This window comes from Neoarius graeffei, chromosome 14 (assembly GCF_027579695.1).
Source record: "Neoarius graeffei isolate fNeoGra1 chromosome 14, fNeoGra1.pri, whole genome shotgun sequence".
Classification (NCBI taxonomy): domain Eukaryota; kingdom Metazoa; phylum Chordata; class Actinopteri; order Siluriformes; family Ariidae; genus Neoarius; species Neoarius graeffei.
In genome coordinates, this window is record NC_083582.1 from 8,356,052 (window position 1) to 8,376,062 (window position 20,011).

At 43.1% G+C, this 20,011-nt stretch overlaps 2 protein-coding genes across 2 annotated transcripts in view; one reads left to right on the forward strand and one right to left on the reverse strand.

The window, feature by feature from the left end:
* Positions 1–6,864: 6,864 nt before the first annotated feature.
* Positions 6,865–20,011, reverse strand: part of LOC132897930 (G-protein coupled receptor 26-like) — a 45,367-nt gene continuing 32,220 nt past the window's right edge. The window contains exon 3 of the mRNA XM_060939222.1: positions 6,865–7,246. Within this exon, the coding sequence (XP_060795205.1) occupies positions 6,982–7,246 (265 nt within the window). The 3' untranslated portion in view covers positions 6,865–6,981. The remainder of the gene's footprint in view (positions 7,247–20,011) is intronic.
* Positions 13,290–16,130, forward strand: LOC132897932 (uncharacterized). Its single transcript, XM_060939223.1, has 2 exons — positions 13,290–14,017; positions 15,425–16,130. Exons 1-2 carry the CDS (start codon positions 13,336–13,338, stop codon positions 15,445–15,447), a joined length of 705 nt encoding a protein of 234 aa, XP_060795206.1. The 5' UTR covers positions 13,290–13,335; the 3' UTR covers positions 15,448–16,130.

Here is a 20,011-nt window from a genome sequence, read left to right on the forward strand (position 1 = left end):
CTTGTGCACTAACTGCATTCGGACTTGTAAATTGGAGATGAGGATTCTGATTTTTTCTTTATTTTTTTGTAACACGCCATAATAATTTGATAGGCTCCAGCTTGCCTGCGACCCTGTAGAACAGGATAAAGCGGCTAGAGATAATGAGATGAGTGTCACACCTGCGTGCCTTGGCGCGTGCATCAGATAGACTCTTGGGCAGGCTCCAGACAGCGGGTGAGCCAAGCGGACTCTCGTGTGCACCGTAAACGACTCACACCTGAACAGGATTAAGGTGCAATCAGTGCGTCTATATAAAAACCGTCAAAACACACTTAGTTTGCGAAGTATTGAGTTGTGTTGCCGACACATTGCCGAGCCTTATTTCCTTGTTTGGTTTCCTGATCCCTGATTTCCTGTTTCTCGTCTTTGATACTGCCGAGTCTACGCTCGACCTATCGCCTGTTTCACCGTTTTACGTATTTGCCTGCCATTCTGGATTGTTTACCTGTCTTCACTTGTACGAATAAACACACCTACACTTACATCCATATCCCAACCATCTCATGTTAAATATGTATGTGGATACAGACGGAGCCTTCTGTCCGGGCCGCACTCTGTTTATTTCGTCCATATTTATGCGTGTTTTCTGAACGCTAATGGAGCAGTACCAGTGATAATCCTGGGGGCTGTCGAGCCAATCGTTCAACTGAGACACGACGAGGCCATTTTAAAAATTGCAACACTTTTTGAGGAGATGTATGCGATTTAGGAAGAAATTTTAAACATCTATATGATGTTTACAATGTTTATAAGGTCCCGGTCCCACAACACCTATAACTATAACTATACCTATAACTATTATGCCTGACTTTAGTTCCAGTCTGGAGCAGAAACACCACAACTATAATCCTGACTATAATATCACTCGGTCCTGACATTCAGGGAAATACCGTAAATGCATGCAACTTAGGAACAGTCATGGAAGTTTTTTCCAAGTAGTAGCACATTATTCCGGGTCATACTGTACAGCTTGGACTTCAAAACAGCCCATGTACACACTCTGGTGGTTGGTAAAATATGGATAGGTCACGGATTACGGAAATATCACATCACATCACACATCACATTATCTCTAGCCGCTTTATCCTTCTACAGGGTCGCAGGCAAGCTGGAGCCTATCCCAGCTGACTACGGGTGAAAGGCGGGGTACACCCTGGACAAGTCGCCAGGTCATCACAGGGCTGACACATAGACAACCATTCACACTCACATTCACACCTACGCTCAATTTAGAGTCACCAGTTAACCTAACCTGCATGTCTTTGGACTGTGGGGGAAACCGGAGCACCCGGAGGAAACCCACGCGGACACGGGGAGAACATGCAAACTCCGCACAGAAAGGCCCTCGCCGGCCCCGGGGCTCGAACCCAGGACCTTCTTGCTGTGAGGCGACAGCGCTAACCACTACACCACCGTGCCACCCTATTACGGAAATATAATAAATAAAAAAAAGTATACAAAATACGGCATGGTTATGGATTTTAATACGGATGCATCACGGATGCTAATAATTTACGATTGGTCACGGACGTTTCAGTATATTACAGATTGATTATGGATTTCATATAAATCGGATAAAAAATTAAGAATTCTAAAACAATTAAATGTTTGGACTGCCAAAGTTCATAATTAAAATATCTTACCTGCATTTATATATTTACTTTATTAATTTACTACTGGTATTTCATGGAAAATAATCACATATCCGTGAATAAAAAATCCGTGCTTTGTGTTATATTTTTTATTTTCCGTGACTTCATGGTGCAACAAGGATGTACAAAGATGCCCGAGAAAAATAGCACGTGCTCAGATATCGCATGTAAACAATGACCTGACTGGTCAGATGTTTTATCGGATCAAGTTCAGGTCTGGAAAAATGGCTCCAGAAGCAATCTCACCGATATGGATAAACCTAGGCCTGGGCTATAGGGATTGCTATCGGTCTGGTGTGAGCACCGACCACATAAACTGCAGGAGACCGATTTATTTATTGTTATACGGTAGTTACCGGTATTGTGGGACCGGGCCTTAATCCCAGCTCCACTTTTGTGTCTTTTTTTCCAAGAACGTTTGACTTTGTGCTGCCCTCTAGTGCAACAGCTAGCTAACTAAGCATGGAGGAAAACCTATCCATCCATCCATTATCTGTAGCAGCTTATCCTGTTCTACAGGGTCGCAGGCAAGCTGGAGCCTATCCCAGCTGACTACGGGCGAGAGGCGGGGTACACCCTGGACAAGTCGCCAGGTCATCACAGGGCTGACACATAGACACAGACAACCATTCACACTCACATTCACACCTACGCTCAATTTAGAGTCACCAGTTAACCTAACCTGCATGTCTTTGGACTGTGGGGGAAACCGGAGCACCCGGAGGAAACCCACGCGGACACGGGGAGAACATGCAAACTCCACACAGAAAGGCCCTCGTCGGCCGCTGGGCTCGAACCCAGGACCGTCTTGCTGTGAGGCGACAGTGCTATGGAGGAAAACCCAAATATTCAATTAGCAACCAAAAATAGGCTTTGCAGTTAGCTACATAGTTACTAAATACAGAATAACACAACCAGCGTTGCTCTTTTCGAGGAAAATAATAAAAAATCAGAGTGGTGTGATGAAGTGGAGTCACTGTTACCATGACAATCTTGATTATTTTCTTGTAACAGCACAATCCAAAATGTTTGATTTCTCTCATACCAGTGCAATTTGCCAAATTTCTTTCAAAATTCATTAAAGGGCGGGACATCATACTTTTGATCCGTTTATAGTTATATTTTATGTTCCAAAAAAAGGTTACTTCCTGTTTTCTGATACGTTATAGCAGCTATAAACGTCCTTCCTTCACCACCCTGTCTTTTTTCTCCTGAAGTTAATGCTGTAAGAAGAAAAATGCAGCTTTTCATCTAACCAAGAAACATCTCTGTCGTAAAACGTAAAGTTACCGCTTTACCTGTGACTGTTACAGCCCTGACACTGGAGACTCCTTCCAGAAACATAATGTAAAATGTTACATAACCTCCTTATCGGAAAATTTCACCATATCAACGATTATACCTGTTTTTAAATCGACGGATTATGTTGAGCAGCCACTGTACAAGTCCCAGTGAACGAGCTGTTACTATAGAAATGGTAATGTATTAGAACTTTAAAGTGTTACAGATTGTTAATCAACATTTGCTGACCAATCAGATTTGAGAATTCGGCAGCGGCGTGGTGGTATTTAGATTGATAACTGGTGGAATTTGTTTACAGTGAAACGGTATAACCTAAAACACTGGTTATGATTTCATGGATTCTGGATTTTTCATTTTTGAACAAGTTCATCATTCTTTACTCACTATAAAACGAACTAAATAGAAACAGTACCAGTCAAAGCTTTGGACATGCCTACTCATTACTATGAATAAGTAGGCATGCCCAAACTTCTGACTGGTACTGTATGTGTAGAGGTAGTTGGTTGCCTAGTCATAGTCATTTCAAAAGTACTCGTAGATACGAAAACGGATTCATGCGTAACGTGACCATGTTTGATCTACTACGTAAAATGAGCTACAAATTTTAAGTTTAGTCGCAAAACACTTTGTGCTGACCATCACAAATAAACACTATCCATAGCTTGAGTATTAATAGTCTCATATTAGCCATGATGCTAGCCTATTTCAATCTAAGTTCAATTACACTGGAAGAGGAAGGCACTAAACACACAGCCAGCAGAGGTGATTTGTCCTTTCACCTGTCCTGGAACAAGGAAACTCCGTCAATTTATCCGACAGTCTGAGAGGCCAGGAGGGAGCGTAGCGCTCTCTCTCTTTCCTCTCTCTCAGCTGCCAGCTGTGGACTAATTGGTTTCTGAGAGAGTCGGCTCGAGTGTGTGGGGGTAACAATGAAAGTTTCAAGATAGATCGTGCCGTTCACGGATGACAGGGTTCTGCTGAAGCCCACGTCGATTTCCCCCAACATTCGTTCTGCAGTACGGTCCAGTGTGTCAGATTGTCCCACGTCAGTAGATAAGACTTTATTTTCTAAAACCTAACAGGGTCTTGTTGCTCGAATGAATTCTGATGAAATGAAAAGGCTTTTTTTTTCTGGACATGTCACAGACGATAGCAGCACTACACTCCAGTCTAAGGAGCACAGCTTGAGTTAGATATCAGTGCTACATTTCAGATTAATCATCCATTCTTGTTCATGAGCTTCCATTGGAAACGGTGTCGTCGCACAATATCCTTAGATGAACTGTAATCTTCCAACAATCTGTTCAGATGACATCTTCTAAAATCCATACAAGATCCTTTATCAGTTTTTGAAACAAACAACCAAAAAAATTGTATATCTCCATCCTGTCCTGTCATGACCTTGACCCTCACCACTCTTAGAGGACTCTTCAAATACAAAGCTACCAATGAAGTCCTAATTACGCAGGAAAAAATCAGTAGAACAGTCAGTATAGATGTGGAAACACTGAAAGTCAGTGATGTTTGCTTTAACACGGTCCTGTAGAGAGGCACATGCTTTCAAAGTTGGATTCTAGAGAAAGGATCTTTCCAGAAATCTTAAGAATATACTGTATATTTTAGAAAATGAAATCTCTGGAACTCGGTAAAATCTTTAATTCTAGACACTGGAACACATATATCTTGCTGTAGACAACATAAGTATAAAATTGTCTACTCTCCAGAACTCTCTAGAAACCTATATTCTAGGCTATTACCCTATCTAGATTTTTCTTTCCTTTTTTTATTTTAGATGGATGTAATTCTTAGAAAGCCAGTACAGTTTTCCACTCTAGAGAATCAAGGCTTTCATTCCAGAGAATTGAGCTCTCTAGAAAAAAAGAAGAAAAACTGTTCTGGACAGCGTAACTTTATAAAACTTTCCACTCTCCAGAATGCACTCTCTAGATTGCTTTTGAACTCTACAGTCTAGGCAGTTGGGCTAAAACATTTGCAATGTACTCTATGGAAGATTTTACAGAGTTTCACTCTAGACAACTGAATTCTTGATTATTCTACTGTGGGTAACTTAACTCTTTAAAATTGCCTGCTCTCCAGAATTCAAATGAACTCTCCAGAGTTAATTTGTTTTACGTTAGGGAGCTCTAGAGTTATTTTTGCATTTTAAACAGAAGAAACTCTGAAACCTTGTAAAATCTGCCATTTTAGAGAAACTGACTCTCTAGAATATTCTGCTGTGAACACCATAACTCTGTAAAATCATCCACTCTCTGTAATGCTACGAATTTCTCTGGAACTTTTTTTTAAATTCTAAAATATAAGCAATTGAACTCCTGTAAAAGTTTTGCATGGTGCACTTTGGATGGGTTTTTGCTCCAGAGACCAGAATAGTCTAGAATATTCTTGAGTTCTACAGTCTAGGCAGTTGGACTAAAACTTTTGCATGGTACTCTCTGGAAGATTTTACAGAGTTTCACTCCAGACAACTGAATTCTAGAATATTTTACTGTGGACAACTCTTTAAAATGACAGACTCTCCAGAATTCAAACGAATTCTCCAGAACTGTTTTACATTCCAGGCAATAGGGAGCAATATAATTATTTTTGCATTTTAGACAGATGAAACTCTCTGAAACCCTGTAAAATCGTACATTTTAGAGAAACTGACTCTCTTGAATATTCTGCTGTGAACACAATAACTATAAAATCATCAACTCTCAGTAATGCTACGGAATTCTCTAGGACCCTTTTGAATTCTAGAACATAAGCAATTGAACTCTTTAAAAGTTTTATATTGTGCACTGTGGACAGGTTTTTGCTCCAGAGACCAGAATACTCTAGAATATTCTTGAATTCTACAGTCTAGGCAGCTGGGCTAAAATATTTTGCATGGTCTTCTCTGGAAGATTTTACAGAGTTTCACTCGAGACAGCTGAATTCTAGAATATTTTACTGTGGACAACTTAACTCTTTAAAATGACAGACTCTCCAGAATTCAAATGAATTCTCCAGAAATGTCTTGAGTTCCAGACAATAGGGAGCTATAGAATTATTTTTGCCTTTTAGATGGATGGAATTCTCTGAAGACCAGAATACTCCAGAATATTCTGCTGTGTACAACATAACTCTATAAAATAGTCCACTCTCAAGAATTCTAAGGAACTCTCTAGAACTCACTTGCCTTCAACATTCTAGGGAACTGAGCTCTCTAGTATTTTTGCATTTTAGATTAATGTTACTGTTGGGAACACTGTAAAAATATTTCACTCTAAAAAACCAGGAATTCCTATAATTGTCTTTCTTTGAACACTGGAAAGTCAACTATCTCGAATCCATCGTTGTGGAGAATAGATTTCTGTAGAACCATTGAGAATGTTTCATCCTCCAGGATGTAACTCTTTCAGACCTTTCAGCCTCTAGACTGGACCGCTGTGGTCCTCTATATGACAATGCAAATCTTCCATTCTAGAGAAGAACTCTCAAGATCTACCACAAAGAATGAAACTCTTCAGTTCTTTAAAACTCTTTTAAAATATAAAGACTGAAATATCGAGACTGAAATTCTCCGCAAATCAGCAAAATCATATGTATTCGAGAAGGGAATTCTCCAAAACGTGGAGAATACAACTCTCTCTGCAATTCACTGAAAAGAAACCTCCACTGTACTTTGTGGAACTCTCCAGGACTCTAAAAGTCTTCCATTTGAGAAAATGCAATGCTCTGGAAGTGTTTAACTTCCAATCTAGAAAAGACAACTCTCCAGAATACTGTAGAAATCTGAACCTTCATAATTCTTCAGAATCTGTTGAAAAAAATCCTTGAAAATCTTGAATTACAACTGTCCTTTCTTTCAAGAGAATGGACCTTCTGGAATCTCCAGTGAATCATTTTGATAGGATCCGATAGAAGAGCAGAATCTTAAGTTCTTGTGCGTAGAAGCTCCACCTCCACATCATCATCATCATCATTGCACCTATCATTTCTTTTATGCTGTACATTCCTTCAGTGTTCCCGGTAGCTCCATTGCCTGGACGACAGTGTTGGGACCGTTTGCTCGCTGCCATTCTTCTGATGAGTTCATGGATCTGCGTTTTCGGATCCGGTTGATGATGTCAGTGCAGGCTTTCCGGTACTGGTGCCGGAGCAGGGAGTATACAAAGGGATCGCATGCTGCTTTACAGTAGGCCAGACACTTAGACAGCACCCCCCAGTGCTGGTTTATAGGAACTGCAGGCCAAAGTTCCAGAAGCCTATGACGAGACAAAAAGAGGTAGATTTTAGCTTTACAGTTGATGCATTTAGTTCCAACTCATGCAACATGACAGGTTTAATGAAATTCTGTTATTTATATTATTCATATTATTATCCTTCTTCTTTTCACGTTTCCAAGATTTATCCTGCACTAACAATCCTGCCACAACTCTACAAACCCTTCCTGTGAGCAGGAAAATACTATCCAGTGCAGTACAGGAGGAAGTAAAGGTTCAAGGTTTGACAAACGTTGGTATCTAGAAACCTTTTTAGGTTCCACGTCGTTCAGAACTGGAAGCCATGAGTGGTCCAACTGGAGATGGTGGGCCTTGGGTGCGTCTTTGAGTGGGACAGATGGGCATAATTGATGGGTGTTGTAGTGCCAGTTGAATGAATTTTACTGGTGGTGTTCTTAATAATTTTATTCGTTTCAGGAGTCCTTTTGTTAGCTTTGTCTTATAACCAATCAACAACATAAGAGCGAAAACACAAAAACAAACAAAAAGTCATTAATCCATGCATTTGCGTAGCTTCAACACAAACATAAATGTATCATAAACCTTGCACCACTTTCAACTGGGCTAATCAAAACTCTCCCCTTTAATTTGTAAAAGTACAGTTGTGGTCAGAAGTTTACATACAGTGACATGAATATCATTTTGGATATGAATGTCATGGCAATATTTGAACTTTCAGTAATTTCTTTGAACTGTTCTTTTTCTGTGGCAGAATGATTGTGCAGCATACAGCTTTAATGAAAAAAAAAAACAGTAGAATTTGGTGCACAAGTTTAAGTTTTCTTTGGGCTTTCTGAAATCAACACAGGGTCAAAATTATACATACGGGGTCAAAAATATTCATACAGCACACCTAATATTTGGGTAAAATGTCTCTTTGCAAGATTCACCTTGACCAAACATTTTGTTTACCATGAACAAGCTTCTGGTAGAATTCTGGTTGGATATATCACGACTCTTCATGGTAGAATTGGTAGAGTTCAATTTTTTTTTTTTCTTGGCATGGACTCGACTTATAAGCACGGTCCATATATTTTCAATAGGGTTGAAGTCAGGACTTGTTTTAAGCTTAATGTTAGCCTGCTTTATCCTCCACAACCAGCGCTGATGCGTGTTTGGGTTCATTGTCCTGTTGTAACTCCCAAGCCCCAAGTCATGTTCAAGTTTCTGATGGTTTATGCTGAAGAATTCTGAGGTAGTCCTCCTTCTTCATTATTCCATCCACTTTGTGCAATGAACCAGTTCCACTGGCAGCAAAACAGCCCCAGAGCATGATGATCCTACCACCACCACCACCAGCTGGTACAGTGTCCCTCTGTACATGGTGGTCATTGTGGCCAAACAACTCAATCTTTGTCTCATCTGACCATACAGCTTTCCTCCAGAAGGCTTTTTCTTTGTCCGTGTGGTCAGCTTCAAACTTTAGTTCAGCTTGAAGGTGTCAATTTTGGAGCAGGGGATTATTTCTTGGACAGCAGCCTTTTAGGGTGTTTTCACACCTGGTCCCCTTTAAAGGAACCAGACTCAGTCCTCTTTAAGTGGACCAAAAAGTGGACCAACAGAAAAAGAATTCAGTTCTTTTTGTGTTCACACTGTGAATTTATTACAAAGAGGACTGGGTTCTCTTTCTGGTCCAGTTAAGCTTTGATGGGGCCTCAGTCCTCTTTCTGTTCACACCAGGTCCTTTAGAGCCCTCAGACCCCCAGTGCACGGAATTCTGGGTAATTTTCTCTTGAATCAAAATGTCTGCTGCCATGCTTGCCCTGCTGTATTCTTTGATCAAAATAGTGGGGATTAAGGAAAATAAATTTATTATATTATATTATATTATATATATATATATATATATATATATATATATATATATATATATATATATATATATTTATAATATAGTTATATTATTGTGGCCGACTCATCAGTCAGTAAGTTCAGAGAACTGTAAAGCGGCTGTGGTAAGTTCCAAAAGGAAGTTGAGTTTCCCTGCTACAGTCATGTGACCAACTATGGCAAACGAAGAAGGTTAAATACAGTGAAAAAGGCGAAGTGAACCCGGTGCGCTTTTTGTTCACAATGCGCAGATTAGGCGAACCGTACCGTTGATTTTTAGCAAACCGTACTGAGACCACCTCCTGAGGTGGTCTCAGTTCGGTTCGCTTTAAAGGGGTCTGGGTACGGTTGGAGTGTTCACATATGTGCAAAAAATGCTGAGTCATCGATCTGAGTTCGGTTAGATGACTGAAAGGGACCAAGTGTGAAAACACCCTTAGTCCATGATGATCTGAACTGTAGACAGTGATCCATCAGCTTCCAGTTCATGGCAGGGCTGTGCCATGATGGTTCCCAGGTTGTTCCTGACCATCCAAACCAATTTCCTTTCAGCTGAGCGTGACAGTTTGGGTTTTCTTGAAGCAAAGTGGCTTGGCAAAGTGACTACACCTCACAATAACTTACATACAATTGTTTGAACTGATCTTGGAATTAGAGCCCTGCACTCCCGCGGGAGTCCCGCGGGACTCGCGGGACCCGCTGCAAAGCAGTGCAGCACGGGACAAATTTTGAAAGCTCATTGCGGGCACGGGCGGGACTGGAAGTGCACATATGCAGCGCAGGTGGGAGCGGTGATAAGCTGCAGTCCCGCTGTAAGATTGTGTGTGTTCTCGTGCATAGCTGTCCTGAGCTTTATGACCCTTTCACACCCTGGTAAACGTGCATAATCGCGAGAACAGACTCTTTTGTTTTCTCTGTACCTTCTAGTTTCGCTGAAACCACCTTCCTGGTTCCTCTTGTTCTAGGGGGTGTATGGTCTGCTCTTTCATGTATAACAAAAACGACTCCTTATCTGGCGAGTTTCACCTTGTCTTGTCACGCAAGCTTCTGATGTATATAAACCCTGCTTTTTCTATGTATCACTGAGCAGTGCTTGAATAAACCAGATTGATTTAACTCGTGTGGTTTCTTTTGGCCCTGCTCCAGAGCGCTCTTATGTCGACGCATCTGAACTAGGACAGACGCAGGTTCTAACAATTTGGTGACCCCGACGTGATACTCTCAATCAGGTAAGACATGTTTGATTGACTACCTGGTTGGCAGTAGTTTCGATTTTGTTTTCCCTGGTTCGAGTCCAGGAAGAGCGCGCTATACAAATTTACGACACATTTCCGTCTGTTCCTCTTCAGATCCGTCTGTTGTCATTGTACGATGGGAAGCTCGTTCCCTAAGCCTGCGCCAGGGGAAACCCCGGCCGAATGGATGACTAGGTGCGGTTTCGCTTATCATGTTTCTCCTTGGCTCGATAATTTGGCAGGTTGGACCGAGGCCAACCCTCAAATTCCTTCATATCCTCGCCAAGGTACTTTCGATCCTGGTTATCTTGCATCGGCCTATCGCATGATTTATGAGGGATTAGGGGACCCCGGCTGGGATCGCCCGTATATGCGGGATGGATATGCCAAATGGTATGATATGAAGAAGATTTGGGATAATTTTAAACAGGCTTATACTCCCCGTTCAGTCCTGAAATCCATCCCGAAGCCTCGGGCTGCACCCGTCACCAAGGAAACGGAGGAGGCGGCGCTAGGAAAATCCAAATCTCATTCTGCTCCTCCAGCCTCGTTAGATAGTAAACCTCCACCTTATAGTAAGGCTGGAAAAATTACTGGTAAATCGCCGTCAGCTGCAAAAACGATTCCTAAAATATATCTCGTAATTGTCAACTTACGGGAGCTGATTACCGGTTTATTCTGCAAAATAAATTAGGAGGCGCATATGATGAGACAGCCCTGTTAGAAAACGTACAGGTCCTCCGCCCCGTCAACGATATTGCTGTTAATGTTAAGGAGGAATTGCCTCCGGTAGGGGAAAACGGTCGCCCTCGCCAGCGCACCGTGTCTACCTTCTTTTGGAAAGACACGCCGGACGCGCTGCAGCAGCTTCGCGAGCAGTTGACGCGATACCTGCTCGCCTTAAAACAAGCAAATAGAGACCTGTCACAGGTCACTAACTGCAAACAGGAGCGTTCTGAGCTGACGTCGGCTTTCTGGAAGCGCTTTGGGGAAGTTTGGCAACACTTGGGAGGTCTTGAACTTGATTTGGCAAACCCGAACCCAATGTTCTTGTCCACCTTTCTGTCTAATTGTCGCCCCGAAATACAGAGCGTATTAAAACATCACTGGAGTGACCGGAATAATCTGGTCCTCCGTCAGGCCGGGGAGCGGGTGCGCACGTTGGAGAGCGATGGTCTCCTAGACTGTAAGATGAATAAAGCATGTTTATCTGTTGTGCCGGGCGGACGGGTGGATGGACGACAGGAGAGGGGTCGCCGAATGGGGCCGCGCGGCGGGGGAGGGAGGAGAAATGGAAAGTGCCACTATTGTGGAAAAGAGGGACATTGGATAAGAGAGTGCCATGCGAGACAGCGTGATGAACGGGAACGTGAAAAGCCTGTCATTCACGCTGCCCCGAGCCCTTCTGGGCAGAGGGATTTTTCCCGCCCATAGGGCTGCCCTCAGAGCGATGAAACCCCGACCGTTGTTATGTTAAATCTTTCATTCAGCTCCCCCCTTAACGAAGATCTCCCTACCATTGTGTTATGCCTAGCAGGGACTGAGTATTCTTTCTTACTTGACACTGGGGCCACGATGTCTTCGGTGGGGAGGGAATATGCGGGTCCTTTATCTACACGGTCTGTAAGCTCTGTGGGAATAGAAGGGGTTCCTTTCCATTCCAGTTGCACGCCCCCCCTTTCTGTTACTTGTGCCCTTGATCCTCTACTAACGTTTTCTCACTCTTTTGTTTGCATGCCTGAATGCCCTTTCAATCTGCTAGGACGGGACCTCATGAGCCTTTTGGGGCTTTCTATTTCCTTCAGTGGTTCGCACATGCGTGTGGATATACCTGACGACGCTCCATCGGATGCCCAAGCTCTCACTTCCCTTTCCCTTCCTCATAATCTTCTTAATGCTGCTTGTGCCGCTACCTACCTCACACCCTCTCTTTCTGACCTTCCAGATTCTCTTTGGGCGAAACATAAGGACGAGGTGGGCTTTGTTAAGTGTACCCCTTACGAGGCGGTCATTAAACATTCCTCGCCTGTGTATGTGAAACAGTACCCCCTTTCCCCCGCTAAACTATCTGGCATTGATGATGTTCTGTGTTCTCTCCTAGAGCAAGGTGTGGTTGTTCCCTGTGTTAGCCCTTATAACACTCCAGTGAACCCGGTGCAGAAGCCCAACGGCACGTGGCGTTTCACCCAGGACTTGCGTAAGATTAATGAGTTAATTATCCCAGTCGCCCCATTAGTTCCAGACGTTCCCTCTCTTATGGCCTCGATTCCGTGTGAACATGCTTTTTTCTCTGTAATTGATCTCTGTTCTGCCTTTTTCAGCGTCCCTGTGGGCCACGACACGCAGCCCCTGTTCGCTTTTACGTATAGGGGTAAGCAGTACACCTGGACTAGGTTACCCCAAGGGTATGTTGATTCTCCTGCGGTTTTTACAGCCGTAGTGAGGGACGCCTTGGCCGGTTTGTGCCTCCCCTCGGGCTCCTCCGTGCTCCAGTATGCGGATGATCTTCTGGTAACGGCGGAGGATAAGGACATTTGCGCTAAAGCCACACTCGCTCTCCTCTCTCTTCTGGCGCAAGAAGGTTTCAAGGTCTCACGAACTAAGCTTCAGTTCTGCCTCCCCACTGTTCGATATCTGGGTCACGATCTCTCCCAGGGCTCCCGCAGGCTCAGCCCCGAGCGTGTGCAGGTCATCCTAGACACTCAGGTGCCCACCACAAAACACGCCCTCATGGCTTTCCTGGGACTTATCAATTACTGCCGCCAGTGGATTCCTGACTGTTCCACCTATGACAAGTGTCTGCGCTCTGCAATTCTGCACTCGGACCCTTTGACTCAGCCCTTGGTATGGTCTGACGAGATGTTGTCGGCCTTCAGGGCCCTGAAGCAGGCTTTATGCTCGGCTCCTGCTCTCGGACTTCCGAATTACCGTTTGCCGTTTCATTTATATGTATGCAACCAGCAGGGAACTGCGTCTGGGGTTTTGGCGCAGGAGCACGGGGGGGGTATGCGGCCTTGTGCGTTCCTCTCTAAAACTCTCGATTCTGTGGCACAGGGTCTCCCTGCTTGCCTCAGGGCGGTGGCTGCATGTGCTGTCATGGTCACGGACGCTGAACGGCTGGTCTTATCTCACCCGCTCGTTCTCCACACCTCACATGATGTAGTGCACGTTTTAAAGAACCTCAGTACCCAGCATTTATCTGCGCAGCGTCGCTCTGGATACGAGTCTATTCTTTTGGCCACCGAAAACCTTACTGTTAAGCCCTCCTCCTCCTTTGATTCTCTCGCACACGCTCTTCAGCGCCTCCTCAATTCACAGGATGATTTTCTTCCTTCTGAAACACACGACTGCATTTCTAGCATTCTTTTCGAGACAAGTATCCGCCCCGACTTACGTTCCACCCCGTTACTTTCAGGTGATTCACTGTTCGTGGATGGCTCGTGTTCACGCCCCTCTGACGGCGTTTTTGTGTGTGGTTATTCTGTGTGCCGCCTTCCTGATGAAACTGTTGAAGCTTTTTCTCTTCCTTTCTCCTCGGCTCAGGCTGCCGAACTATACGCTCTAACCCGTGCATGTGTTATTGCTCAGGACACAGACGTCACTATCTACACTGACTCACGTTACGCTTTCGGCGTTGCTCACGACTTTGGTCGGATTTGGGCTTCGCGTGGGTTCACCACTGCAGACGGTAAGCCCATTTCTCATTCTTCGCTTGTTACTGATCTTATTACAGCGTGTCTTCTCCCGCGCTCTTTAGCCATTGTTAAGACTCGTGCTCATTGTATTGGGGACTCTTTTGAGATCAGGGGAAACTCTCTCGCCGATCGCATTGCCAAAGCCGCGGCTGCCTCCGGTGTTTTTCCGCCTTCGCTTACTCTCTCCCTGGTCTCATCCAGCCGTATGATTAGTGCCGTTCTTCCAGACATTGACTTGATCTCCCTCCAGGCCTCCGCTTCGGCCTCAGACAACAATTCTGGGACTTATGCGGCGCGCAGCCGTCTGGTGGCGTTCGGATCGATGCTCAGGGCCGCCTTTGTTTGCCTAGACATTGTACTCCATTTCTCGTCCGCGAGTTTCATGGTCCCACTCACCGCGGCCGAAGAGGGGTAGTGGAGGATCTATCCAAAACATTTTGTATTGACAAAATACACACTGATGTACATCACATTCTGGACAGGTGTTTAACGTGCGCACAGAATAATCCATCTAAACCAGGCGCGGTACATCAGCACCTTCCCATACCTGACACGCCGTTCCAGGAATGGCAGATTGACTTTACTCACATGCCAAAGCAGGGCCCCTTTAAGTATCTTTTGGTCATGGTCGACAAATTTTCACGATGGGTGGAGGCTTTCCCCTGTGGGAAAGAAGACGCTCGCACGGCGGTAAACAAATTGACGCAAGAAATCATTCCGCGTTATGGTCTCCCGGTAGGGATAGACTCTGACAAAGGTACGCCGTTCACCTCTAAGGTGACACAAGAACTGTGTAAAGACCTAAAGATCCATTGGCGTTTCCACATCCCGTACCATCCGCAGTCCTCCGGCATTGTGGAGCGCGCAAACAGAACAATCAAGGGTAAGCTGCGTAAAGCCATGCAAGAAGCTGGTACTAAAAATTGGGTACAAGTTTTGCCTTTAGTTCTCGCTGACATGCGAATGACCGCTCAAGTGGCCCTCGACAACCTGTCTCCGTATGAGCTCGTGATGGGCCGGCCTTTTCCTACACCCTGGCGCAGAGGTATGCAGGCTATAGGAACGAGTGATCTTGATGTACATCTCAGTGAGTACGCCGTGGGTCTCATGCGGGTGTTGGATGAGTACTGGACGAGACTAAATTCCAAAAAGCCTCCCATTCCTGAGGCACCCACTCACCCCTTTGAGGTAGGGGATAAAGTGTTGGTAAAGAAATTCGCTAAATTAGGCACTCCTCTAGAGGAACCACCCTACAGTGAACCCACGGATGTGCTCGCTGTAACTCGAACGGCTGTACTAACTGACCTTTTTCCACAGTGGATTCATGCCAGTCGAATAAAGAAGGCTCCAATGTAATAGAAATCTATATTGTTGATGCTTAACAGGTTTTTGTGTTTCAGAAAGTTGCTGTGACAATAGCTGACGGCCTTTTCAGGGATCCCCTTTCCAGCATCCGGAGTGATCCGGTTTCGGCTGATCTACAAAGAGGGGATGGTCGGTGCGTCCCGCAGACTTCTGAACTGAGGAATCTGGAAGACACGTGAGCCTGGGCTACCTTCAACTATCTACATCCTGTGGACACAGAAAGAACAAAGTCAGTGACCAGTATGACTTTCCTTCTGGTATTGGTCTTAGCGCTTGGAGCAGGGAATCCCGCTCAAGCCAGCCACGAGGACAACGTTTTTTGGCGATTTGCCAATTGGACTGCTAAACAACATACTAATCAGTCTTGTTATGTCTGTCAATACGTTAGAGTCTAAACTGTAGTTATACTCTGTAAACAAAGTATAAAAGAGGGGATTGTAAGATTGTGTGTGTTCTCGTGCATAGCTGTCCTGAGCTTTATGACCCTTTCACACCCTGGTAAACGTGCATAATCGCGAGAACAGACTCTTTTGTTTTCTCTGTACCTTCTAGTTTCGCTGAAACCACCTTCCTGGTTCCTCTTGTTCTAGGGGGTGTATGGTCTGCTCTTTCATGTATAACAAAAACGACTCCTTATCTGGCGAGTTTCACCTTGTCTTGTCACGCAAGCTTCTGATGTATATAAACCCTGCTTTTTCTATGTATCACTGAGCAGTGCTTGAATAAACCAGATTGATTTAACTCGTGTGGTTTCTTTTGGCCCTGCTCCAGAGCGCTCTTATGTCGACGCATCTGAACTAGGACAGACGCAGGTTCTAACACCCGCTAACTAAAAACGTCCTTGAAATAAAATTTATAAATTATTAATTTATGTCTACCACATATAATTTGGGCTGGATATTTTATTTGGCATTAATAAAAACATTTTAAGATGCCTAAATTTGCAGAGAAAATCAGATTGCCAGATTGAATGAGAAATGGTATCTTAAGCTTGCCATTGATCACCCTAAGGGGAAATTCTTTGATCACTCTAATGACTCGCAATTCACACCCAGCTAGCAAGAGAACCATGAGTGAATTGATTTACTTGTTGTGTTAGTCTACAACTTTAATCAGAGAGACAGGTTACACAGTGACGATAGGCTTGACTCAATGCTATCCCAGAAATCCTTCCTGTAATATGCAAATTTGGCTGTCCAATCAGAGGTGGCCAAATTTGCATATTACAGGAAGGATTTCTGAGATAGCATTGAGTCAAGCCTACCGTCACTGTGTAACATGTCTCTCTGATTAAAGTTGTAGACTAACGCAAGCAGTAAATCAATTCATTTCTTTTACTAGCTCTGCTTTGCAATAAATAAAAAAAAACATTGGTACAAAGTAAGCCCATTCACTTTTTTATGCTGATCAGAGAATTACAATGGTTTCTCATGTGATAAAAATGTGTGATTTGCGATTAAATATTTTAATTGTTTGACAGCACTTATTATTATTAGAGATACCACATGCTGAATTCAGAAACAAGGTAAACAATAATAAACGTGAGCTGTAGATATTTATGCTCAAATCCACTCAAAGTAGGGGGCGGGGCACCATCACGCTGTGTCAAGACAAGAACTTTCCTGAGAAATAATGCGAACGTCTGCATCATGCGGGATTTGCGGGCGGGAGCGGGACTGAAAATTATAATTTTTTTGTGGGTGTGGGCAGGAGCGGGACTGAAAATCATAATTCTTTGCGGGCGTGGGAGGGAGTGGAACTGCACAATGCGGGCGCGTGCGGGAGCGGGACTGAAAAATCTGACCCGCGCAGACCTCAACTTGGAATTTGCAGTTGTTTAGAAACCTCTTTCTCAGATCTGCACTGAGCTCCTTGAACTTTCACATTTTACTATGTGTTGGTCAATCCAATGAGTGCTGTAAACAAACCCTTTTCATGAAGGCACAGAGAAGCTACCAGCTGTAGTCAATCATGATCACTAACAGGAAGTTAAGAGACCTCGGCCTTGGCAAGATAAGAGAAGTTTCAGCACCTCTGAATTAATAACCTAAGTGAGCATATATAAATGAAAACCCAAAGAAAATTAAAACTTGTGCATCAAATTCTAGTGGTTTTTTTTACTTATTTTTTTTTAATTAAAGATGTACGCTGTAGAATCATTCTGCTACAGAAAAAGAACAGTTCAAAGAAATTACTGAAAGCCCAAATATTGCCATGACATTCTTATCCAAGATGACATTCATGTCACTGTATGCAAACTTCTGACCACAACTGTATTTTCCTTGCTTTATGACTTTCCTTTAATCTTTAAATCTTAAAACTTTCCTTTATGTGGCTTCTGTTTACCTTTTTACCATGAATTTATCTCTAATTACCCCCTTTTTTCCATTTACCAAAAATTTCAAAACAAAGTACATCCCTTTTAAAAGAAAATGTCAAAACCAGAGTGTCAGCGATGCAGTAGCTCACACGGCCGTAGCATGACAAACCAGACTCATTTATAATTAGCTAAGTTGCTCTTCATGGGAACAATTCGAACAATTTGATCTTCAAAACAATCCGAATCAAAATCCATTGAAAACTCAGTGAGGAGTAGGCTAGCGATTTTCCTGAAAGTTCGTTAACTGGCCTCATTAGTGAATTGTTAATGAGAAATCACAAAACCAGAGAGTAACTTTTGTGCAGACTGATTAGATCTTCCGAAGAAAACAATCAGAATCAAAATCCATTGAAATCTCAGGGAGGAGTAGCGATTCACCCTATGGCCGGTGAGCTAATAAAATATCTAAAATAATACATTGTAAATAAAAACCAGTATGCACCATGTTAATGTCCTTTACAGATGTGTCTTTGGACCCATATATAAACTTAAGACACCCGTCAAAAAATTCTACCATTGTAGTTAAAGTGTTTGATTGGAAGCATTGTCTTTATCTTGACCTTTTCCACCATACTGTAGTGTTACAACCTAGAAGTGAGATGAACTTCACTGGGATTTTATGTCATGAATTTACACAGAACACCCCAGAGGACTGAACTGGGAGCAAAAACCAACATAGTTTGCAAAATGATTTACAAATTAGTTAAGTGGAGTCAACTTTGGTACAACTAAAGTGTCACAAGATCTCAATATGAATACACCTGGACTCGGAATGAAGAGTTTGTTCGAGAACAGCGCCGTGAAGCTACCAAAACAAGTCCAGAACAAAGCTCTGGAAAGGAACCAATACAGGTTTGGTTGTAAAAAGAAATACCGCAAACTTTGAATATCCCGTGACGCGGCATTAAAGGAGAACTGAAGTCATTTTTAAACTTGCTTTATTTCTTAATTAGCATGTTATTCAATTACGTTTTCGGTTTTAGTAACCTTATATCGTGACTTGTATTGGCAACTAATTGCAATTAAATATTATACTTATCGGCCTATTCAATTTTTAGCCATGATGAATTTAGTTCGTTTGGTCCATGGCAGGCGTCGCTTATCCACGCGATCTTCACGAGACTTGTGCCGGACTTCGAAACATGAAGTGTCAGCCAGGTGTCAGTGCCGCCATTTTTGAAAACTGTTTTCCAAACGGATATATGATATTTTCCGTGAAATATAATAATAATAATAATAATAATAATAATAAGTTAAATTTATATAGCGCCTTTCAAAAAACCCAAGGACGCTTTACAAATTATAAACAAAAGAAAAAAATAAATAGATAATAAATAAATAAATAAATAAATAAATAAAAAGTAAAAAGTCCACCAAGTAGGGGTCAGGATGTAATTCCCGTGGTGTAGCAGCCACAGTCCCACCAAAACGCGCACGAAAACAAGTCCCACATCTCCAGCGCCGCCGTGACGCCGCCAGCAACACCGCTCAACACCACGCCATGGATCCACAAAGTGAGCAGAGAAGCTCCGCCACGCAGAGCGCTGGTGTGTTCCAAACCGCCTGCACAGCGGCCGCGACACCACCGAGCAACATCGCTCGAAACATCACGCCGAGCGTTAAAGCGCAGAGCACTGGACAACCACGATGTAAAATGAGCAACGAGCTCACTGCAGTCCACAGCTGGGAGCGCAGGCATCGCCCACGGTGAACCAAGGCCTGGAGGGAACCGACGCCCAAACTAGGTCCGGAGCTACACCACAACCGGCGGACAAAACACTCAAACAAACATCAAACTACACAAACACACAGAAAAAAAATAGAAAAAGAAATAAAATAAAATAAAATAAAGAAGCTCCAGTGAAATATCAATAGTAAATTAATAAAGTAAACATATAAATGCAGGTAAGATATTTTAATTATGAACTTTGGCAGTCCAAACATTTAATTGTTTTAGAATTCGTAATTTTTTATCTGATTTATATGAAATCCATAATCAATCTGTAATATACTGAAACGTCCATCTTATAACCGATCCTTAAATTATTAGCATCCGTGATGCGTCCGTATTAAAATCCGTAACCAGTCCGTATTTTGTATCCTTTTTTATTTATTATATTTCTGTAATCCGTGACCTATCCGTATTATATCAGTCACCGGACTGTGTACATGGGTTGACTTGAAGTCCAAGCTGTACAGTATGACCCAGAATAATGTGCTACTCCTTGGAAAAAACTTCCGT